General features: G+C 37.7%; 1 protein-coding gene across 1 annotated transcript; it reads left to right on the top strand.

The window, feature by feature from the left end:
* The first annotated feature begins 6,352 nt into the window (after positions 1–6,352).
* On the top strand, positions 6,353–8,490 carry LOC124612694 (protein mono-ADP-ribosyltransferase PARP11-like). Its single transcript, XM_047141037.1, has 2 exons — positions 6,353–6,529; positions 7,284–8,490. Exon 2 carries the CDS (start codon positions 7,286–7,288, stop codon positions 8,360–8,362), a length of 1,077 nt encoding a protein of 358 aa, XP_046996993.1. The 5' UTR covers positions 6,353–6,529; positions 7,284–7,285; the 3' UTR covers positions 8,363–8,490.
* Positions 8,491–21,470: the final 12,980 nt, after the last annotated feature.

Genomic DNA, 21,470 nt, shown 5'->3' with positions numbered 1-21,470 from the left:
CACCTACTACCAATATGAACCTGTCCAGGTAATTGCAGTGTCACTGGTGAGTTATAACTGCTAGTCAGACACACACACACACACACACACACACACACACACACACACACACACACACACACACACACACGGTATATGTAGTATCGGTGAGCGTGCTGTTCGTGGGGAGAATGGGGAGTTTGGCTGACAGCGGATTGTGATGTTCCAGAGGCTCAGTGCGAGCATTTTGGAAACTGCATGACTTGTTGGGCATTTGAGAAGTGTTGTGGTGAGTGTCTTCAGCAGGTGGAACCAAGATGAAACCATCTCCAGACGTCGTGGGGTTGGGTGGCCAACACTCACCACAGATATTGAACATCTTAGGCTGGGCAGAATGGTCAAAGAGGGCAGGTGGTGAACTCTGGCGGAGCTAATACCAGACTTTAATGATGGTCAGAGTACAAGTGTGTCTTAACATATAGTGCACCGAAGACTTCTAACACTCCTCTGCAAGTGATGACTCATGCATGTACCAATGTTAACAACAAGACATCAGCAACTATGACAAACGAGCACATCAGCATCAGCACTTGACGTTGGCACAGGGGCGAAGTATTGCATGGTCTGATGGGAATGCACATACCTGTCATCTTCCGAAGGAACAGCTTCTTTATGCCTATACTACAGGACGGAGACTAGCTGGTGGTGGCTCCCTTATGTTCTGGAGAACATTCATGTGGGTATCAAATGGTTCTGAGCACTATGCGACTTAACTTCTGGGGTCACCAGTGGCCTAGAACTTAGAACTAAGTTAACCTAACTAACCTAAGGACATCACACACATCCATGCCCGAGGCAGGATTCGAACCTGCGACCGTAGCCACCACGGCCGGCATGTGGGTATCCATGGGTCCAGTGAAGCTCGTGCAAGGCCCCATGATGGCCAAGGAGATTATTCATTGGTTGCATACCACATACACCCCTTCATGACGATTAAGTTTCCCAACAGCAGCGGCATTTTTTTAACCAAGATAATGTGACACGTCACAAGGCCAGGAGTGTGATAAAGTTGTTCAAGAAACACAGTGGCAAGTTCCAGCTGATATGCTATCCCCCCAACTAGGATGTGACCGAACACAGCATCAGAGCTCATCGCCTCTCCCCCCCCCCCCCCCCTCCCCGGAATTTACGGGAATTAGGTGACTTGCATGTACCGATGTGCCAGTTCTCTCCAGCGACCTACCGAGGCCTCATTGCTTCATGCTACGACGTGTCACGGCTGCTATCCGTGCCAAACATGGACATACCGGCTATTATGTAGGATAGGGGTCTCTAAACTACAGCCCGCAAGGCTGAAACCAGCCCGCGAGGGTCAGCAAACCGGTCCGCATTAGCTGGCCAGACATCCCCGGTATCTGGCCCGCCAAATATTTGAGTTGGTACCTATACTGCCAACAATTGAGTTTCGAGACCTATCGCGACCAATACACTGCGACATTGTTGTAGCTCTATCTTTACAAAGCGGAAGGTCATGGTTAAACTTGTGGCTATCCATAATAAACAGACAGAAGGAACGGTTAACAGACTAGTTTGGCGAAAACATTTTAAGTAAAAAAATTCTTTGCATTTTATTCTACTCACGAGTCTGGTGCAAGTCTTTCAAATGTACGCCACTTCAGTGACTAGCCTTAGTAATCAATCATTATAGAATATGCTTCTTAAGCGAGGTTTCACTTTCTTTTGATTACGTTGTAAAAAACACATACGAAGTAAATCGTATAAAATATTTTTGTTTAAAGGCAATTTAAAAAAAAATACTATACCTGGTGTACATAATGATATTGCATATTTTAGTTGTAACTGATGTATAAAAATAACTGTAATTAATTTATATCTTGAAAACTCACAGTGTTATTGTATTTACGTAAAGAAATTTAATATCTTAGTGATAATTAGTGGCTTTTATGTAGCTGTAACTTTCCTTTCATAATTACCTCCAGTTGTGGCTCAAGTTTACTAGTAGAGATAATCATCAGCGACTTCAAATGCTCATCACTTAATTTTGATCTGTAAATACTGTTTGCGTGTTTCGTTTTGGAGAAAGGCCGGCCGGTGTGGCCGTGCAGTTCTAGGCGCTTCAGTCTGGAACCACGTGACCGCTATGGTCGCAGGTTCGAATCCTGCCTCGGGCATGGATATGTGTGATGTCCTTAGGTTTAATTAGTCGTAAGTTCTAGGCGACTGATGACCTCAGAAGTTAAGTCGCGTAGTGCTGAGAGCCTCTTTTTTTTTTTTTTTTTTTTTTTTTTTTTTTTTTTTTTTTTTTTTTTTTTTTTTTGGAGAAAGTTTTTTCACATAGATAAGTAGTGCCAAAAGCGGAAAAAAAGCCAGGGGCAAATTTATGTTAATTTGGAAACTGTGTGGATGGAAGACACTTATAAAACTCCAGTAACATTGACTTTGAATGTTTTTCTTTACAAAAGTCGCTACATTGCAAATCAATAATTTCAAACTGAAGTTCTGCAGGTAACGCTTCTATATCGACGTCAAAAGGATTTTGAAATATCTTGATAGCATTTGAATTTGCATCGATATCTGAAAAACGTGATTCAAAATTAATTTTTAAAGTGCCCAGAGCTTCAATTGAGAAAGCTACAGGAAACGGAATCTCAGTTTGCTGACTGAATGTTTGGCATCTATTAAAATGCGTGAAGCATACTTTGTTCAACTAAGATTGAAACAAAGCTACCTTTTGTCGAAAGGACTTAACATACGTGTATAAATCAGGCAGAACCTGGTTTTCACCTTGCAATTTTAAATCAAGGTTATTCATATGTTTAGTTACGTCTGTATAACCACTCACCGTTCCGTAACTCAGCTATAGGGCGATTCCTTTCGTTCAAAAAAATTTCAATTACTGTTCAGAGTTAAAAAACAAAACAGGTCAGAACTTTACCGCAGCTAAGCCAGTGCACTGCAGTATAACATGGCAAGTCACTTTCCTCAATATCTTCAAGAAACTCGAGGAACTGGCGATGACTGAGTGCATGGGGTCTGATATAATTAACAACTAAAATAACTGGCTTTAAAACTTCTGACATATCTAAATGTTTTCCACACAAAGACCGTTGGTGAATAATACAATGCACTACTAATGGTTTTAGCCACCGTCATTTTCTATGGCTTTAGAAAGGAGAGCAACAACACCTTTATTTTTCCCACACATGTTTTTGCCATCATCAGTTGTAACACATTTTAATTTCTTCCACTGAAGATTATTTTTCGGAACTGCTCTTTCAACTCCTTTAAAAAATATCCTCGCCAGTGGTTGTCCTGTGAATACTGTGAACATCAAGGAGCTCTTCATACACTTCATAATTTTTGTCAATCCCTCGAATAAAAAGTAGTACTAGAGCAGTATCTGATACATCTGTTGACTCATCCAAGGCCAAAGAGAACCAATCTGTCTTGATTTTTGTCACGCAGTTGTGCTGATATATTTCGTGCAATGTCATTTATTCTTAGAGCCACAGTGTTTGCCGACAAACTTATGTTTTTAAATTAACTTTTTATGGACACATTTCTTCTGTTGTTGCAATTATGCAGTTCTTAATTAATTCACTGTCGGTAAATGGCTTACACTGTTTCGCTACTAAATGAGCCACACGAAAACTAGCACGAGTTGCTGCATGTTGTTCAGCATTTACTTTCTTAAACAGCGACTGCTGGGTTTTTAGCTGGCGTTTCAGAGACTCATACATTTCTAATCGTTCGCATCCTGTAAACTTGGAGTAATTCTGAGAGTGCTTAGTCTCATAATGACGTTTTATATTGGATTCTTTGAAGACTGATATTGCTTCATTGCCAATAACACACATTGGTTTGTTGCTTGACTCCACCACGAAATATTGACATCCCCACTGCTCTTTAAAAGCTCTACATTCACTGTCAACCTTTCGTTTCTTTTCCATATTTATACAGAACTTCACAAAAGATTGTAACCTGAAAATAAAATTGTACTATTTAATACTAATAAAACTAGGGAGTAGTATGCCTAAACAAAATGCAATGAATTTATTTTTAAGGTACTTTAATTACTAAATTAAAATGCAATTACACTGTAGTTCCACTAAAAAATACAGTGAAAAATACTCTAGTCGTGCTATACATATTTAGATCTTCAGATTTTCCTTCTCTCTTCGAATTCAAACTTTGAATTGTCCCACACTTCGTCGTCTCACCTACTAGTACAGCGCATAAAACACTAAAAAACTCGTGAGACACTCGCAACATACACAATCACGCAACAGAACTATCAGATATACGCTCTGGCTCTTCTACTCGCTACAAGACTACATAACTAAACTTATTGTTGCGCCGCTTGAAATAACAATGCGTTGACATGCTCTACCTCTGTTACGTCTTGCAATAATAGTGTTGGTAACAATGATTGAGATTTCGTTAACTTTGCAGGACACTTTCGTGAAGAATGTGCAGTGACATACTTTTTTGTCGGTGAAATTCGCCAGAATAAAATACGCCAGAATTTCGATCAGGTACGTCCACCAATCACAATTATGTAATTAAATAAAAATCGTAGTTCGTTTCAGTGCTAGCTATTCCCACAACCTTAGATTTTTGCGATTTCATCTTTCCTTTAGCCTAATATTGCGGTGATCATGGAGTGCTAGTGTACTTTAATCCCACTAGGTAGATCTTGGCCCTTATGACTTCGTGGAGGAGTCAATGTGGCCCGCGGACTAAAAAGTTTGGAGACCCATGATGTAGGAGATCATAATGTTCTGGCTGATCAGTGTATACACCGCGTGGTAAATCGAGCAAAGCATCGCAAATTTGCCAGCTATAGGCCCCGGAAATGATTAAACAATTTGTCAAATATTTCCATGTTTGCCAAATACTTGAACGTGTAGGGCGATGTTTGTCAAACATTGAGCGTGTTTACAAGATATTTTGATTAACTGATAATTTGGCGAGAAAGCGAACGATGTTTGCATTCTTTTGCCGCGTATGTTTAGTGAAAAATAAATCTATAACAATTTATCTCGAGGTATTGTTTTCTCGACTATGGAAACTACTATCAAGGATAAAAACAAAATGTATTGACAATTTCCAAAATGCCAGAGGTGTCACACATCTTTCCCTAGCATATATTACGCATAAAGAAGAGGTTAAGAAGAAAAATCAATAACCTACGCGCAACATAAAGAGGGAGTGCAATTTAAATAACAAAAGAAACCTCGTTCTCCCAAAAATAATGTAGGCTGTACGTTTCCACATTGTAGTATTTTAATGAACTGTCATTAGAGAGCAAAGTAGAAGAGACTATAATTTCGCATAGGTCGTCTTTCTCAGTGTCAGGGCGAAGTAACTCTAAACAAGTTATTAAAATTTGCACTCTCCATTCATAGAAAGTTCATGTAGGCGTAATCATCAGATTCCGGGTGCAACATTTCCTTTAACGGGTTTTCATATGTTTGTTTTTCATTTTACACCATTCACCGGGCCAGCTCTTTTTTCTCTTTCTCTCGTTCTGCATTTTTAGATACAGTGCCAGAGTCAACGTCAGAAATGCTTTATCAGCATTTTTTGCCCTTCCAACTAGCCTCACAGTACCGCATACATGAACAGCGTCTGCTTCGAACGTGTATAAGTTGACAAATTTTGTTGATACGTTTACGAGCTTAAGTGACAAATCTAAGGCTTGATAGGGCCAAATTTGACAAACAAGTTTGATCGTTTACGACGGCCTTACCAGGCTGTATATTTGCTGTTCGTAAAGTGGCGTATTTAGAAATTCTTGTTCCTTTATTTAGTGCAGATAGTACGCTGTTTACTTCAGCTGTAATTAATGCTGTGTCTGCTTACGTTTTCCGAAATTGCCAAAGTTGCGGATTATCGCCCAGTTCTCTTCACCAATTCTATTCCGCTTGTGTTGTGGGCGGGGCATTACATAACGACGTCTTAACCAAGGTATACACATGGACGTAGTGTTAATGAATGTGTTTTTTTGCTTAAGTAAACGAGACTGGTTCTTAGTTCTACATCGTCGATTATATACCTGTGCCTATAAATCCGATGATATTTCTTCAGTATTGCAGCAATAGCCGCATATAGTATCTTCCAGTTGACACCAAATCTGTAAGATTTAATCTGCATCTTTATAACCAATATTACCTGCGTTTTATTGTCAGTCATGCATTGCAAATAATATGCATTTCGACACATTAAATGTATTTTACTAACAATTACTGTTCTGTTCATGTGATTGTCTTCGCCATATTCCACTGTCTGAATCTGAAGACGAAATATCTGTTGGGTACAATAAAAGTACCGGTAATTAAACCAAGTTAAGTACTACCATTCACAGATGAGTTAGGCACCAGCTGCATACTGGTACAGTATTATCATTGGTCTTCTCATTTTCTTTCACAGATTACAGTTTTTCTAACAAATCCTGTTGCACAAGTTTTTCTTAATTTCACTTTTGTCATTGACAAACATTTCCTGCACCAATCACGAATTTTATTAGGTAGGTGTATGACCGTTCCCGTATTATGTATTTGTTTTGAATATAAAAATGTGCATAATTGTCAAAACATGGTTCAGAAGCCCGATAAATAGATGATAAAATAATGAATTACAGGAAAAAATGTTTAAGATAATAAGGCAAAACTTTAAGACGTCCTGCCACCACACACTGCATTTAAGCATTTGCTGTCATAGGTCATATTTTATTAACAATGCTACAACATTTTGATACATAACTCAGTACAGTGGAAACCTTGTACTTCTGTTACCTTTTGTCTATCTTGTAATGTACATCATAACTACCATCGCACTACAAAATTTCCATTGCCCCCTATAAATTCTTTATCACCACGTTTTTGATTGCGTTTATATCAAACAAATGGGTTTACATAAATACATCAGAGATGTGCATATTATAATTTTAAATAGGAAGGACATAATTACAGGTAATAATTCAGTTCGTCCTAATGACATACGGTATTGTAAGGTCATTTACGAAATGAAACCACAGTGAACTTAAGATAGAGAATAACCAGGAAGCAGAGGCTCACAACAAACAAAGGATTTTGATAACATGTTGTATCACAGTAACTTTGTGTGCTATTAAAACAAGAAGTTAGGTGCAAAAGTAACATATAATTATACAGCGTTTCCTTTTTGGTAGAGAGTGGAAAAGAAGTTCTTGTATCTAATGTGAAATCATAGGTTGCTATCTCATCGGTATTTTTGTCTAATCAACTATAAATGTGTTTCAGAAATGGGCTGTTGTTTCAGTCGGGACTCCAGCAATGAGGAAGTCACCGTACCTCATAGACCACTGGCCACCAACAGTTTTCAACCATATGCAGCCACGAACTATGATATAACTGTGTCACTACCCTCTGTACGAGCAAACAGCAGCGGTTTCCACCATGCACCAACTTCCATAAACAATTCTAGACTGGCAAGATCACAGCAGACCAATCAAGAACCCGCCAGACCGAAGAGACCAAAAACATACTTTGAGGGAAACAACCAGTTTCAACCCTCTGTAACCAGTTCCAACAATATAATTGTATCACCATCTTTACAAGCACCTAACAGCAATTCCTACTATGCACCAACTTCCACAAGACAGTCTAGAGTGACAAATACACAGTGCATTGTTAGTAGAGGTTACCCAAGTCATTCACTAACCAGAACTGTTGAATCTACATTACACAAATCAGTCTTGAAGTTAACTGTTGGGTGGGATCATATGAATGCTAGCTCAGAGTTTGAGCTGCAGTTGTTGCTCTCTGACACTACTGAATATAAGGAAATATTGTGGTTATTCAAGAAGACCACACAGAAGCAGTTCATGGTTGAGAAAATTTATAGGGTCCAGAATCCTTATTTGTTGGGGTGTTACTCGCTCAAGAAAGAAGAAATACAATCAAGATATGGTTCTGTTACTGAGGAGTATTTATTTCATGGTACCAAAGAGCAAAACAAAGACAACATTTGCAGAAATAATTTTGACTGGAGGAAACATGGCAAATCGGTAGGCAACATATTTGGACAAGGTGTTTCATTTACTCCTATTTCTTGCTATGCTAGTCATTATTCAGACAGCTGCAACACACAACGAATGATGATAGTGTCAAAGGTTCTAATTGCAAAGGAAACTGTTGGTAATAAGTATATGAAAATACCACCTCAATTTGATTATATGCAGTGTCTTAGATATGACACTGCTACTAAAGAAAATCGCCACGTTATTGTGAAATTCTCTGATAACGAGTTCTATCCTACATATGTTATATATTATACAGGACAGTATGAGAAAAAGGAACAGAAGCCAATAAGATTTTAATTTGTGATACATGTTTTTGTAAGGAACAATATTTCTCAGAAGATGAGTAAACATTTTTTTTAACATGCTGCAATGAGTTTACAAAATTTCTTCACATGAATCTCTCTAAACATTTTTTAAATAAAATGTAATAATTTAAAAAACAAATGACTGCTGCTTTTCATTAACATTCACAAGTTTGTGACTGCTGCTTGTAGCTCCTTATGCTTCTTCCATGCTTTAATTTGTAATTGCCATCAGGAGACTCTTATTTATTTTCCTTATGTGACTGCAGCATATATTGATGTTAGTTAATCGAAGAATACATGACAGTGGTATAGTGTGTAGGAAGCTGTGCCAAAAACAACTTGTTTCACACAACTTTTTTTTAAACTTCACTGCTGCACATGCCAATTACCAATTATACAGATACTTTTAACTTGGCACCGTGTGTGTGGTGACTACTGCGAGCGAGTGCACTGTAACGATGAAAGCACAACTTATTTTTAACTCTTGTGAATTATTTTTGTTAATCTACGAGTTAATCTACGAGTCATTTAACCACATTCAATTTGTTGTTATTTAATTTGTTGGGATAAGAAACAGTTACAGACAGTTGTATTTTGAAATCAGCCATTTTAGTACTGCCTGCGTGTTTCTAATTTTATTTCTTTAGCCTGTACCTTTAAACTGTGAATGTCTTTGTACGTGTCACTTTCATCATCCCAGCCTAAAATGATGCAAGTCTTACGTTGCAACAAATTAATACACCTATTTGTGATAGCTAAAGATGGGAATAAACAATATGGTCTTGCCAAGCCCACAACTTAGTCATTCATCTGTAGTTTAATAAAATCTTGAATCAGTGTTTATAGTAAAAATGAATTACATCTGTTGTTACTGACATAGCCGAGGAGAGAGGAGCTTTCTCGACAAATGCACTTGAAGGCCACAGTAAAAGGCTACAAAAAGAAGAATGATTAAGATTCAGCATTTTGTCAAAGAGAAGGTAATCAGGGATGGAAATAATCAAGGTATGCTGCAAACAAACCACCCGGCATTTGCTTTAAGTGATTTTGGTGAATCATATAAATCTGGCTTTTCAGACAGGCATCTGAATCCCCATCCTCCAGAATGTGAGGCCAATGTCTTAACCAGTACACCACTTCGCTCAGTAAATCAAAAATAAGCCTCCAGTAAGTATACTACCGGTAGAAATAACAGAATCCTGAAGTTTAGAATTAAAGATACTGAATGTGTTAGGAAGTTGTTACAATCAATGGGCTGAAACTCCGTTTACAAATAAGTGAAAATTATTAAAAATTCATACCAGATTATCTGTCTGTCCATCCTTGCTTAGTGCTCAGTAATGTTGTTATATAATGTTGACACATACAATAAACTGACATTGATAAATATAGTGATTACATGCAAAACATATGGTGGTGTCACTCTTTAAATTTTGCTTACTCTTGTTTTGAATCTGTTGTGGGCACTGTGTTGAAGTTACTAAATCTGTGCGTTTTCACGCAATATCTCCCTGTAACTCAGTTTTGGCATATTGTTTCCAGAAAATTCAAAGCTGTTAAGAGTATGGTAACTTGAGAGATGATCTTTATACTGATTTGCATTACTAAAAAATAAACTATCAAGTCTGAAATAAAGTGGAATTGAGGTGAAATACATCAATCAAAAATTTAGAATATCTTTGAAAGGACTATTATTAAAAATAGTATCAAGTGTATTATCAGTTATACTGAAATAAGTATACTTCTGTAAACTGTTTACTTTAGCTGCATAGTGCCCGAAGATAATTCAATAGACAAGAAGTTGAAGATGTATAGTAAGCACCCTGGTCTTAAAATCAATGTAATAAGAGAAAATTAACTTACAAACATGTGGAACTAAACAACCAGATTACTTTTTTTGTGTATTTGTTGGCTCCATGTTAGCTTGTACTGAAAGTGAATCACAAGGAATTTAACACACAGTATCATTTAGTTTGTATTTCTGGTATGAGCAGGTAATTTTTATGTGTCTGAAATTGGCTAATGTAAGTATTTTTGAGACAAGTCAACTTGTTTGCTGTGAATCACTTATAAGCCTGCTCAGTTCACATCTGAAGTGCTTACTCATCAGCAAACATTGTTTTTGAACAATCTTGGGCTGCCCTCACTAAAACCCATGAATTTCGACAAGCTTCAGTATACTAGACACGGGGCACTATGGAAAAGGTTAGGTCATTAATTTTCAGTTTTTGAATAATAGAGCAAAGACCATGCATGACACAGACTTCATTTGAGACCATGCAAAATTGTCAGAAGACCCAAAAATAGTGATATTTCATTTGTATAAGTGGCAGCCTACCCACAAGTTGTCATTATTGTTTCGACTATGCTGAAGTTTCACTGGAAAGCCCTTACACATCCTCCATACAGTTCCAGTTCTCCCCATGGGATTTTCATGTTTTTGGAACTCTGAGAAAGACATTTGTGGCTGTCTGCTTGCTTCAGATTAGAACATGTATGCCTGGGCACAATCAGGGTTCTGTAGGCAACCGTAAATATTTTTCCTTGATGGCACTGACTATCCTGTCTCACAGTGGGACAAATGTATTAACAGTTATGGTGATTGATTTTGAAATAATAAACAGTTTATTTACTTTTTAATATAATCCATCTCATTTTCATTTGACTGTCACCAATACATATCAACACTGCAATCTAACACGTTCTGAAAAATCTAAGAATTAGAGGAGCAAAGCGATTGCTAACTGGGGTGGCGGCCAAATGATAGAAATCCTGCATTCAGATCACAGACAGCTTCCATATGTCTGGGTGCTGCTCATATTCCTTGCAACGTTTTTTCCTCTTTGACAAGAGAATGAAACAGGTGGGAACTTCAAGGATGGTGAAAGTTTGAATGGGACTTGAAGGTGCACTCGGGTAACTTAATGATTAAGGTAACTGCTCATAAAACGCAGGAAATCCAGGTTCGAGTCTTGATCTGGCACAAATTTTCAACTGTCACTATGGGTTTGTTACAATGAGTGTGTTACAAGATTTACATATCATCATTTTGAACAGTAGCTTCACATCCAGCTGTCACCTGCCCTTAGCATGGTGTTCAGTGTGTGGCAGCCACACACCTCATAGTTCTGATACACCTGAAGATGGGCTTGTAATTACCCGAAACAAGTCGCGATTGAACCAGTAAAACTATTTACAACTAAAGCAGTTAATCATGTGATTCTAAAATAAATTTTGTCATTGAGGGAATAAAAGCGATCTGGGTATATATGTGACAATTACTGCTATAATCTCTCTTTCTTTCCTTCTCTCTAACTACAAAACACTTTTTGCTAATCATATGAGACTTATCATAATATAACACATTTACACAATATCTTTAGTAGAAGTCAATTAATCAATTAATGATCCTTAACAGGTACAGTACATTTGAACACAAATTTACAAAAGAAAGATTGAAAGATTGTGTGTGTACCTCCACACACACACACACACACACACACACACACACACACACACACACAGATTTAGTGTGCTTCAATTGAGCCAGTATGCATAGTGCCTAGATGGATACTTCCAAAATGTCTTCACAACACCATTAGCCTCTTTGCTTTCCTCTTCTAATGAAACTTGCAGTATTTCAAATGAATAGTGATCATATCAATGAGTTACACTTTCCAGGTTTGATTTACAGTTGATAGTTAACTGGTAAACAATTCAAGGAAATTAGATATATTGTGACTGCTGTAAGCATCAGTTTTTCTGATGGACATGAACTTGTTCTGGCAGTTGTGTCGATTCAATAATAAATTGAAAAGATCCCGGCAATGATGTGTCAGACAAACCTTGTCTTCATGAATGAGCCACAGAAGAAATAAGATGTAACAGATGCAGTATGTTTCTTCATTAAGGTATTTTGTACGAAGTAGGTATTGTCAATTTGTATTCTTCAATTTGTATTCTAGCTCTTTTATTTCTGTGCCTTCAGACACAAGAGGCTCTTTTGCAATGGTTTTTGGTCATGCACGCTGAAATCTTCGTATTGGAGGTGAAAGAGCTGCTCTACAAAGGAGGAAATGAGATAGAATTGTGTGAACCTGATGCTCCTATTACGGAGTCTGAAGTTCTGACAGAATCAAGCTCTCCTCCATCATTTACTGATGACAACTAAACACTGGACATTTTGAACCTATACCTCCTGACATCAAAACAAAGAATGGTAATTCTATTGAAAGAACACTGTAAGTAGAAACTTCATACACCACAGAAGAAGAGAACCAAAAAGAATGGGTAAAAAATGCTATAGTGCAAGAGTGTTGACAAATCGAAGCAAGAACATGTAAAGAGAATGTGACAAGAATGTTGCTACATTACATTGTAACACTGGGGGAGGCACCTTATTGCAACTGGTAATATTTAAGTTAAAAATTTCTACACAGTGCGAATTTAGTAACGAGCTCACTTTTCTAGCATTTTCCTCACTGTACTAGGTCCACTATTTTCATTATTTGGCAAATTTACTTTACTTTAGCTCTGTGGCTGGATGCCCTTTTTGTTGCTACAATCATCAGTTAACCTAATGTGTGTAATCTGTGAATCATGCACTGTGTATTACTGTATTCCAACCATGTGTGTGTCTAATTTTTTCTGACGCCACGTGGGAATCAGCCCAGCATTTGCATAAATGAGCTCTGAAAGCCATCTGAAACCCAACACTCAGATGTTGGTGTATCAGATCAACAACTGTTGATTCGGTTTGTATTCTTGAGGGCCTTTGGCATGGTAAATGTTTTGCAGAGACATTATAAGTAGAGATATCCAAATGGCTGAGATGTTTAAAGTATTTAGTGCTTTATTGGTTTGCAATAGGTCTATCTTGGTTGCAGTGTCATTTTCTAGCTGCCCGCAAATAAAACAGGATGAGTCATAAAGGACTTTACTATTTTGGAATGACACAGAAATTTATTGAGATAACTTACAGAATTGGTAGATGTGTCATTTAGAAGCAAACAGCCTCAAGTCCTTTGAACCACGTAGTGATTAAAATAACGACTGCATACACAGACGCATTCAAACAATCACTCTTCCCGTGCTCCATAAGTGAATGGAACAGGGAGAAACCCTAATAACTGGTACAATTGGTTTGAAACTTCCCAATTGAATGCAAAGGTCATACAATGGAGGAATGATCACAGTTCATTACATTTGCCACTGACGTGGGTCATTGTGGATTAATGTGTGTAACAATCTCCATCAAACCACGAAGGTCATCCCGAATGTGGATAATCACAAATGCCAAAACGATCCTCTTTAAAACAAGAAAACCACTTTCTTGCCTTGCTCTGTCCAACGGCATTAGCCTCATACATGGCGCAAATGTTTCTGGCCGTCTTCGCTGATGTCACCTCTCTATTGAACTGAAAAAGAAAAATGTGTTGGAAATGTGGTTTCTCCACTTGGCACTCCATTTTCTAGCATCCATAGCTCCACTCACTTTGTCCAAATGACAGTATGTAAAGTAAAATTACAACAGTCAGCTACAAATAAAATATGACAATCAATAAATAAACCCATACCAACTAGAATACTGATGTGCAAAAGAAAAATGCACCAATCTAATATTTTAAACATAGCAGTGTTTGGATTTCTCTACTTGCAATTGATGATTCGCTGTATGGTTTAGATCCAGGTCCGGCTCACCTCCCTGTCTTACAAGGTAGTGCACTGCATGTTCAGCTATACAAACAGATTAACACAACATACAGTTGCAGGAAGTAAATAATCTCACAAAAATTTGTAAAAATATATAAATTGCGTGTTTGGACATCAGAAAATTGAAAATTACTGCTTACAAGTTTCTAACTCTCAAATTTTACTTTAAAGTGGATTCATGGGGTCAGCAAACTGACATAATTTCCATCATTCCATATTAATTTTTTTTGCAACTAAAGCCATCTGAATTGCATGGTGAAAGTTCTTCAACTGAAGCAGACAACCATGTTCCCTCACTGGCTTTTTCCAGCTTCGGACCTTCACAATGACTCTACTCTTTGTAAAATCGAACTGGGACTCCATCTGGACCTGGTGATTTATTTGTTTTCAAATCTTTCAGTTGTTCCTCTATGCCAGGTATGTTTCTTTCTGTGTCGTCCATATGGAGTCTGTCCGATGGTTAAATGATGATATATTTGTACGGTTCTCCTGTATGAAAGATTTCTTGAAAGTGGAATTTAAAACTTCAGCTTTCATTTTGCTACCTTCAACTGTCATACCAGATTGGTCAACAAGGGACTTAATGGAAGCCTTGACCAGCTCAGCCATTTTACATATGACCAGAATTTTCTCAGGTTCTCTGCCAGATCTTTTACTAAGGTGTGAAAGTGGCAGTAGTTCTATGCTTCACACACAGATCTTTTCACAGACATGCGAATTTCTAATAACCGTCGCTTATCACCATTTGTGTATCCCCTTTTTAACCTGGAATGCAACCGCCTCTGCTTCCTCAGCATCCTCCGAATTTCATAATTAAACAATGGTGAATCTTTTTCATCCTTTATCCACTTACTAGACATGTAACTGTCCAGACCACAATTTACAATCTGCTTAAACTTTGCCCATAAGTCCTCTACATCCACCTTGCTGGAACTAAGTTATGCCAGTTCACTGTCTAAGTGAGATGTTAATAACTGCTAAAGTGCTCTATCTAGCAGAATGACACTCTTAGCCTTCTTGACTGATTTATTAACTTTATTTTTTATTTTTTTTTAAATTTATTTATTGAGGCCTTTGATCATATGTAGTACAGTGTACAGGATGATATTGGACTTATTACTAAGTTCAAAATGATACATATTTAAATAATCATTTTTCAACATGCTACCAATTTCAATAGTTTTAGTTCTTACAATGATACAATGTTACAAATTACAGTTGCTTTAGTTCTTAACAGTTATTCTGGTCCAAGTATTCCTTTACTGAGTAGAAACAGTGGTACTGTAGATATTCTCTGACAGATCTTTGAAAACACTAATATTTTGTAAGCATTTTATACTATTTGATAGTCTATTATTGAGTTTAATACCCAGATAGCATGTACCTTTCTGATACTAACTGGTACTGGCCGGCGGTACATGCTAGTTATATTTTATTGGGTATTACAATCATGTATATCTTTTTTTTTTTTTTTAAAGTATTATCATCATTTCCAATCATATACTTTTTTACGTACATTAGTGTGTCGACAATAAACATACACGGTAGAGGTAGTATATTCAGTGCTTTAAATATTGGTTTGCAGGACTGTCGAGCACCACTCCCTGTCATGATCCTAATGGCTCTTTTTTGTGTTCTGAAAGTCCCTTGAGCTGCTGGGGAATTTCCTCAGAATATGAGTCCATACTTGAGATGGGCATTGAAGTACGCATAATAGGCACACAATAGTGCCTGTTCATTTTTGCATCATTTGAGAACCCTAAGAAGATAACAGCCCGTGCTCAGCTTGGCATTAATTTGTTCTGTGTGTTTGTCCCATTTTAAGTCTCTTTGTATTCAGATGCCGAGAAATTTTGTAGCCTCATCATTTGCAATAGGGTGTTGATTGATTTTTATTTCTGGATATATCAATGTGGTGTTTTGGTGGTTATGGAAATTTAAGGCTACTGTTTTGTTGTAGTTTTTTATCAACTGGTTTTCTGCTGTCCAATTACTTAGATGATTTGTAACTGTGTTTACTTCTTCTTGTATATCTTCATTTTTTGCTGCTTTTACCAGTATTGTTGTGTCGTCAGCAAACAGTATTACTTTGTAGGAATCAATATGTATATCCAAATCATTGATATATAACAAGAAAAGTAGGGGTCCCATTACCGACCCTTGCGGTACCCCGTAAGTGATTGGGCTTTCTGACAATACATATTCTGTGATTATTCGTACTTTATCATCTATATGTCGGATGGATACTTTTTGTTTACGGTCGCTGAGAAATGAACGAATCCGCCCCCTAATTCCATAGTGCTCTAGCTTCTTCAATAGGGTTTTGTGGTTTACCATATTAAAGGCTTTGGTTAGGTCCAAAAATATACCTGTTTGCTGTTTTCATCTATTGTTTTTATTACAGTAGATATGCATTCATAGATTGCTGTCTCCATTGATTTCTTGCTTCTAAAACCATGTTGAGTATTAGATAGCACACTGTTTTTGTTTATAAGCTTTAACAACTTACTACACATAATTTTTTTCTATTACTTTTGAGAAACAGGATATTAATGTAATGGGACGATAGTTTATTACTTCATCTTTGTCACCAGCTTTGAAAATAGGGATGAATTTTGATGTTTATAGATGATCTGGAAAGATGCCTGACTCTAGGGAACAGTTGCATAAGTGAGTAAGGGAGTCAGTCATATTTTGGATACAGAGTTTTAGGATTCTGTTCGGTATACCATCAAATCTTGCTGAGTATGTTGTCTTTAGTTCTCTGACAGCCTTCAATGTCTCCACCCTGCTTACTTGGTCCACAAACATTGAAAATTTATTACTGTTGCACTTGTTTACCACTTGATGCTGAGTTGAACTAAAATTAGTTTTTATTAAATTTTCAGCTATCCCAGTGAAGTATTTGTTGAATATGTTTGCTGTTTCTCTAGGCTGTAAAATCTTTTTATTGTTGTGTATCAAGACAATGCTCTCCTTAGTTCTCTCATTCTTGCCAGTTTCTTTTTTAATGATGTCCCACATAACTTTCACTTTATTTGTAGAATTATTTATGTAGTAATCATTGTACATTCCTTTTGCCTGTTTAATGACCTTTTGTAAGATTTTAGTGTATGTTTTGTAGTGAGTATGCATTTCCTCAGTGGCATTATTTTCTTTGCAGATTCTGTGGAGCTCCCTTTTTTTCTGGCAAGAAGTTCTGATTCCCTTAGTAATCCAACCCTTTCCTCTTGTCTTCTCTCTCATATTTACCATTTTTTGAGGGAAGGCTGTATCATAATGCTTTACCATTTTTTCTAGAAAAATATTGAATTTTGAATTCAGATTTTGCTTTTCATAGACATCAGACCAGTCTTCAGTATGCAATAGTGAGTTAACTTTCATAATCATGTTTGCTATAATGACATCATGATCACTAATCCCCGTTTCTATACTGACACTGTCAATAATGTCCATCCAGCCTATTTGTAGCTACAAGGTCCAAGATATTTCCATTGCATGCTGTAATTACTGTACAGCATTTTACACCGAGGTGACAAAAGCCTTGGGATAGTGATATGGACATACGCAAATGGCAGTATTATCCCAAACACAAGGTATAAAAGAGCAGTGCATTGGCAGAGCTGTCACATGTACTCAGGTGGTTTATGTAAAAATGTGTTATGTGATTATGGCTGCATGATGGGAATTGATAGATTCTGAATGCAGTATGGCAGTTAGAATAGCCGCGTGGGACATTCCTCTTCAGAGATCATTAGAGAATTCAATATTCCGAGCTCCACAGGGTCAAGAGTATTCCCAGAATACCAAATTTCTGGCAGTACCTCATACCATGGACAATGTCTGGCCAACACACCAGAAATCAATGTTGGACATATGACGAATGTATCCACTAGGACAGTGTGGCAAAATCTGGCTTTAAAAGGCTATAGCAGCAAATGATCATTTCGAGTGCCTTTGCTAACAGCATGACATCGCCTACAGTGCCTCTCCTGGGCTCATGATCACACTGGGCAGACCCAAGACAATTGAAAACCTGTGTCCCTGGTCAGATGAGCCCCAGTTTCAGTTGTAGTAGCTGATTATAGGGTTTGAGTATGGCACAGATGCCACAAAGCTGTGGACCCAAGTTTTCAACAACGCAGCACTGTCCAAGCTAATGGTGACTCCATAATGGTGTGATCTGTGTTTACAAGGAATCGACTGGGTCCTCTGGTGGAAATGATTTTATTTGGCTACTTGTTGACCATTTTCGGCTATTCATGGTCTTCATGTTCTGAAATAACTATAGAGTTTTTAGGGATGACAATGTGCCATGTCACTGGGCCACAATGGTTCACAATTGATTTGAAGAACATTCTGGACAATTCAAGTGCATGATTTGGCAGCCAGACCACCCAACACGAATCACATCAAATACTCATGAGACATTATCGAGAAGTCAGTTTGTCCACAAAATCCTGCACCGACTTTCACAATTATGGCTGGTTATAGAGACACCATGGCTCAGTATATCTGAAGGGGACTTCTAACAACTTGTTGAGTCATTACCACATCATGCTGTTGTGTTATGGTGGACAAAAGGAGGTCCGACACAATATTAGGAAGTATCCCATGACTTTTGTCACCTCAGTGTATGTAGGCAGCACCAAAAACCAGCTGTCCACCAACTTGTAGCCAAAACCAAAGTTGATCACCAAGTGGCACAACATGCTGCTCAGCACAACATGCTCAAGTTCAATAGCTGCTTCACAACCTGCACTATCTGAATACTTCCTTCCAATTCCAGTTTATTGAGAATCTCTTAAATAGAGAATACTCCCACAACACTGGAAAAAGAGTAGAGATCACTCCTGATTGTGAAATTGGTAAAAGTATTGATGCACAGAATTAGAGACCAATATATAGAGCATATTCTAATCTCAAAAATTGTGATGTAGCTACCGTAAAAGAAATTTCTCTCAGAGAATCAGCATGGATTCAGGAAAAACCACTTACATGTGACATGGTTACCCTTAATCACACATAATATCCTGAAAACAGAAAATTTACAAAAGGCACTGACCACCAATTGAGTATACAATGGGTATTCTTCCATATGCAATTAGCTCAAGCAATATTTAACTACCAAAACACAGTAAATTACATTATATTAGATGGAAAAGGTTCAACAGCGACAAAGCTTGAAGCACATGTCCCCCAAGAAAGCTTATAGTATTGCTAATATTCTGAAAATGCATTAACAATTTATCAGATGACATCAGCAGCACTATCAGATTGTTGACTGACAACTATGGGTAACTATTGTCAAAGGACAATCATAAGAAAATGCACAAAAAACTGTGACAGAATATCCACTTAGTTTAACAAATGGCTCCTCTCTTTGAAGAAGGATAAATGGCATATAGTGTGTATAACAGACAGACAGAACTCAATAGTATCCAATAATAAGATTAGTCGTGAATATCTGGAGTGCATCAGATTGTACAAGTATTTAGGGGTAATACTGAGAAGCAATAAGAAACAGAACAGACACATCAAATCAGTATTAGCAAAGGCCTAGATTACTGCAAAGTTTCTATAAACTTGCAGTACAACTGAAAAGGAAACCACATACAAGAAGGTAGAGCAACCAACTAGATGGTTCCAGCATAGGGATTCCTTCCAAAACAATCATGGCAACAGGTATAGATTGAATTGAGATGTACTACTAGCTTTGTGACAGGTCAGGATAGTCCATATGAAAATGAACTGGGATGCTCTGGGAGTGGAAATGTCACTCTTTAGAAGAAATGGGGTGGTAGAATCTAATAATCTACAGAATTTGTTTAGTGCTCAATTTTTTTCAGAAACATAAACCATGTCTAATTTATTTACAGGTCATGAAACATTTAACCTACTGTGTGCATCAATTTTTATCAAGATAGTTCACTGAAGTAATATCTTTCATTAGTGCTCCATTGTTACTAAACCTACGTACAAAATCGTAGAATTTGTAAACCTGCAGATGGTGGCATTGTGGGGGGGAAAAGAGGGAGGCGGGGAGGGGGGGGGGGGGCAGGTGAAGTTTTGACAGTTCCGCGAGGGGGCACAGGATCACCTCAGTGTATTTCTGACAGGGTGACAGAAAATCTCTACTACTGGTCTGAAGAACACTCAGCCACACACTGTACGATGGCTTGCTGAGGATATACGTAGATGTAAATAAACACACACGAATGCACCAGGTCACAAAAAATGCTTTTGGAGCCAGCATGGCATTTAGTCGACAAAAATGAAGCTGCTTTGGTGCAACACAAATCCAATGTTATTGAAGTTATTTGGATTTTTTTTTTATCAAGATCAGAGTAGCAATAGTAATAATGCCACTCACTCACTGTGGTCTTCAGTCCAGAGACTGATTTGATGCAGTGCTCCATGCTACTCTATCCAGCACAAGCTCCTTTATCTCCAAGCAACTACTGCAACCTACCATCCTTCTGAATCTGCTTAGTGTATTCATCTCTTAGTCTCCCTCTAACATTTTTATCCTCCACACTGCCCTCCAACACTAAATTGGTGAGCCCATGATGCCTCAGAACATGTCCTACCAACCAATCCCTTCTTCTATTCAAGTTGTGCCACAAATTCCTCTTCTTTCCAACTCTATTCAGTACCTCCTCATCAGTTACATGATCTACTCATCTCAGCTTTTCAGCATTCTTCTGTAGCACTGCATTTCGAAAGCTTGTATTCTCTTCTTGTCTAAACTAGTTATCATGTTTCACTTCCATACATGGCTACACTCCGTACAAATCCTTCCGGAAAAAGACTTTCTGACACTTAAATTTTTACTCAATGTTAACAAATTTCTCTTCTTCAGAAACGCTTTCCTTGCCATTGCCAGTCTACATTTTATATCCTCTCCATGTTGACCATCATCAGTTATTTTGCTCCCCACATAGCAAAACTCATCTACTACTTTAAGTGTCTTATTTCCTAACATAATACCCTCAGGATCACCCGATTCAATTCGACTACATCCCATTATCTTTGTTTTGCTTTAGTTGATGTTATCTTATATCCTCCTTTCAAGACACTGTCCATTCTGTTCAACATCTCTCCAGGTCCTTCGCTGTCTTGGACAGAATTACAATGTCATTGGCAAGCCTCAAAGTTTTTATTCCTTCTCCATGGGTTTTAATACCTACTCCGAACTTTTCTTTTGTTTCCTTTACTGCCAGCTCAATATACAGATTAAATAACATCGGGGATAGGCTACAACCCTGCCTCACTCCCTGAGCAACCATTGCTTCCCTTTCATGCCCCTCTACTATTATGTGCACAAGACTTAAATGATATGCAGCAAGGGCATTGCTTTGGTCTATTAAGTATTGTGCAAAGTGTAT

This window comes from Schistocerca americana, chromosome 4, assembly GCF_021461395.2.
Source record: "Schistocerca americana isolate TAMUIC-IGC-003095 chromosome 4, iqSchAmer2.1, whole genome shotgun sequence".
NCBI classification, from domain to species: domain Eukaryota; kingdom Metazoa; phylum Arthropoda; class Insecta; order Orthoptera; family Acrididae; genus Schistocerca; species Schistocerca americana.
The sequence above is the reverse complement of the archived record's forward strand: the minus strand, read 5'-3'. Positions and strand labels throughout refer to the sequence as shown.

Coding starts and splice junctions, on each gene's coding strand:
- LOC124612694 (XM_047141037.1), top strand. CDS start 7,286: ATGGGCTGTTGTTTCAGTCGGGACTCCAGCAATGAGGAAGTCACCGTA.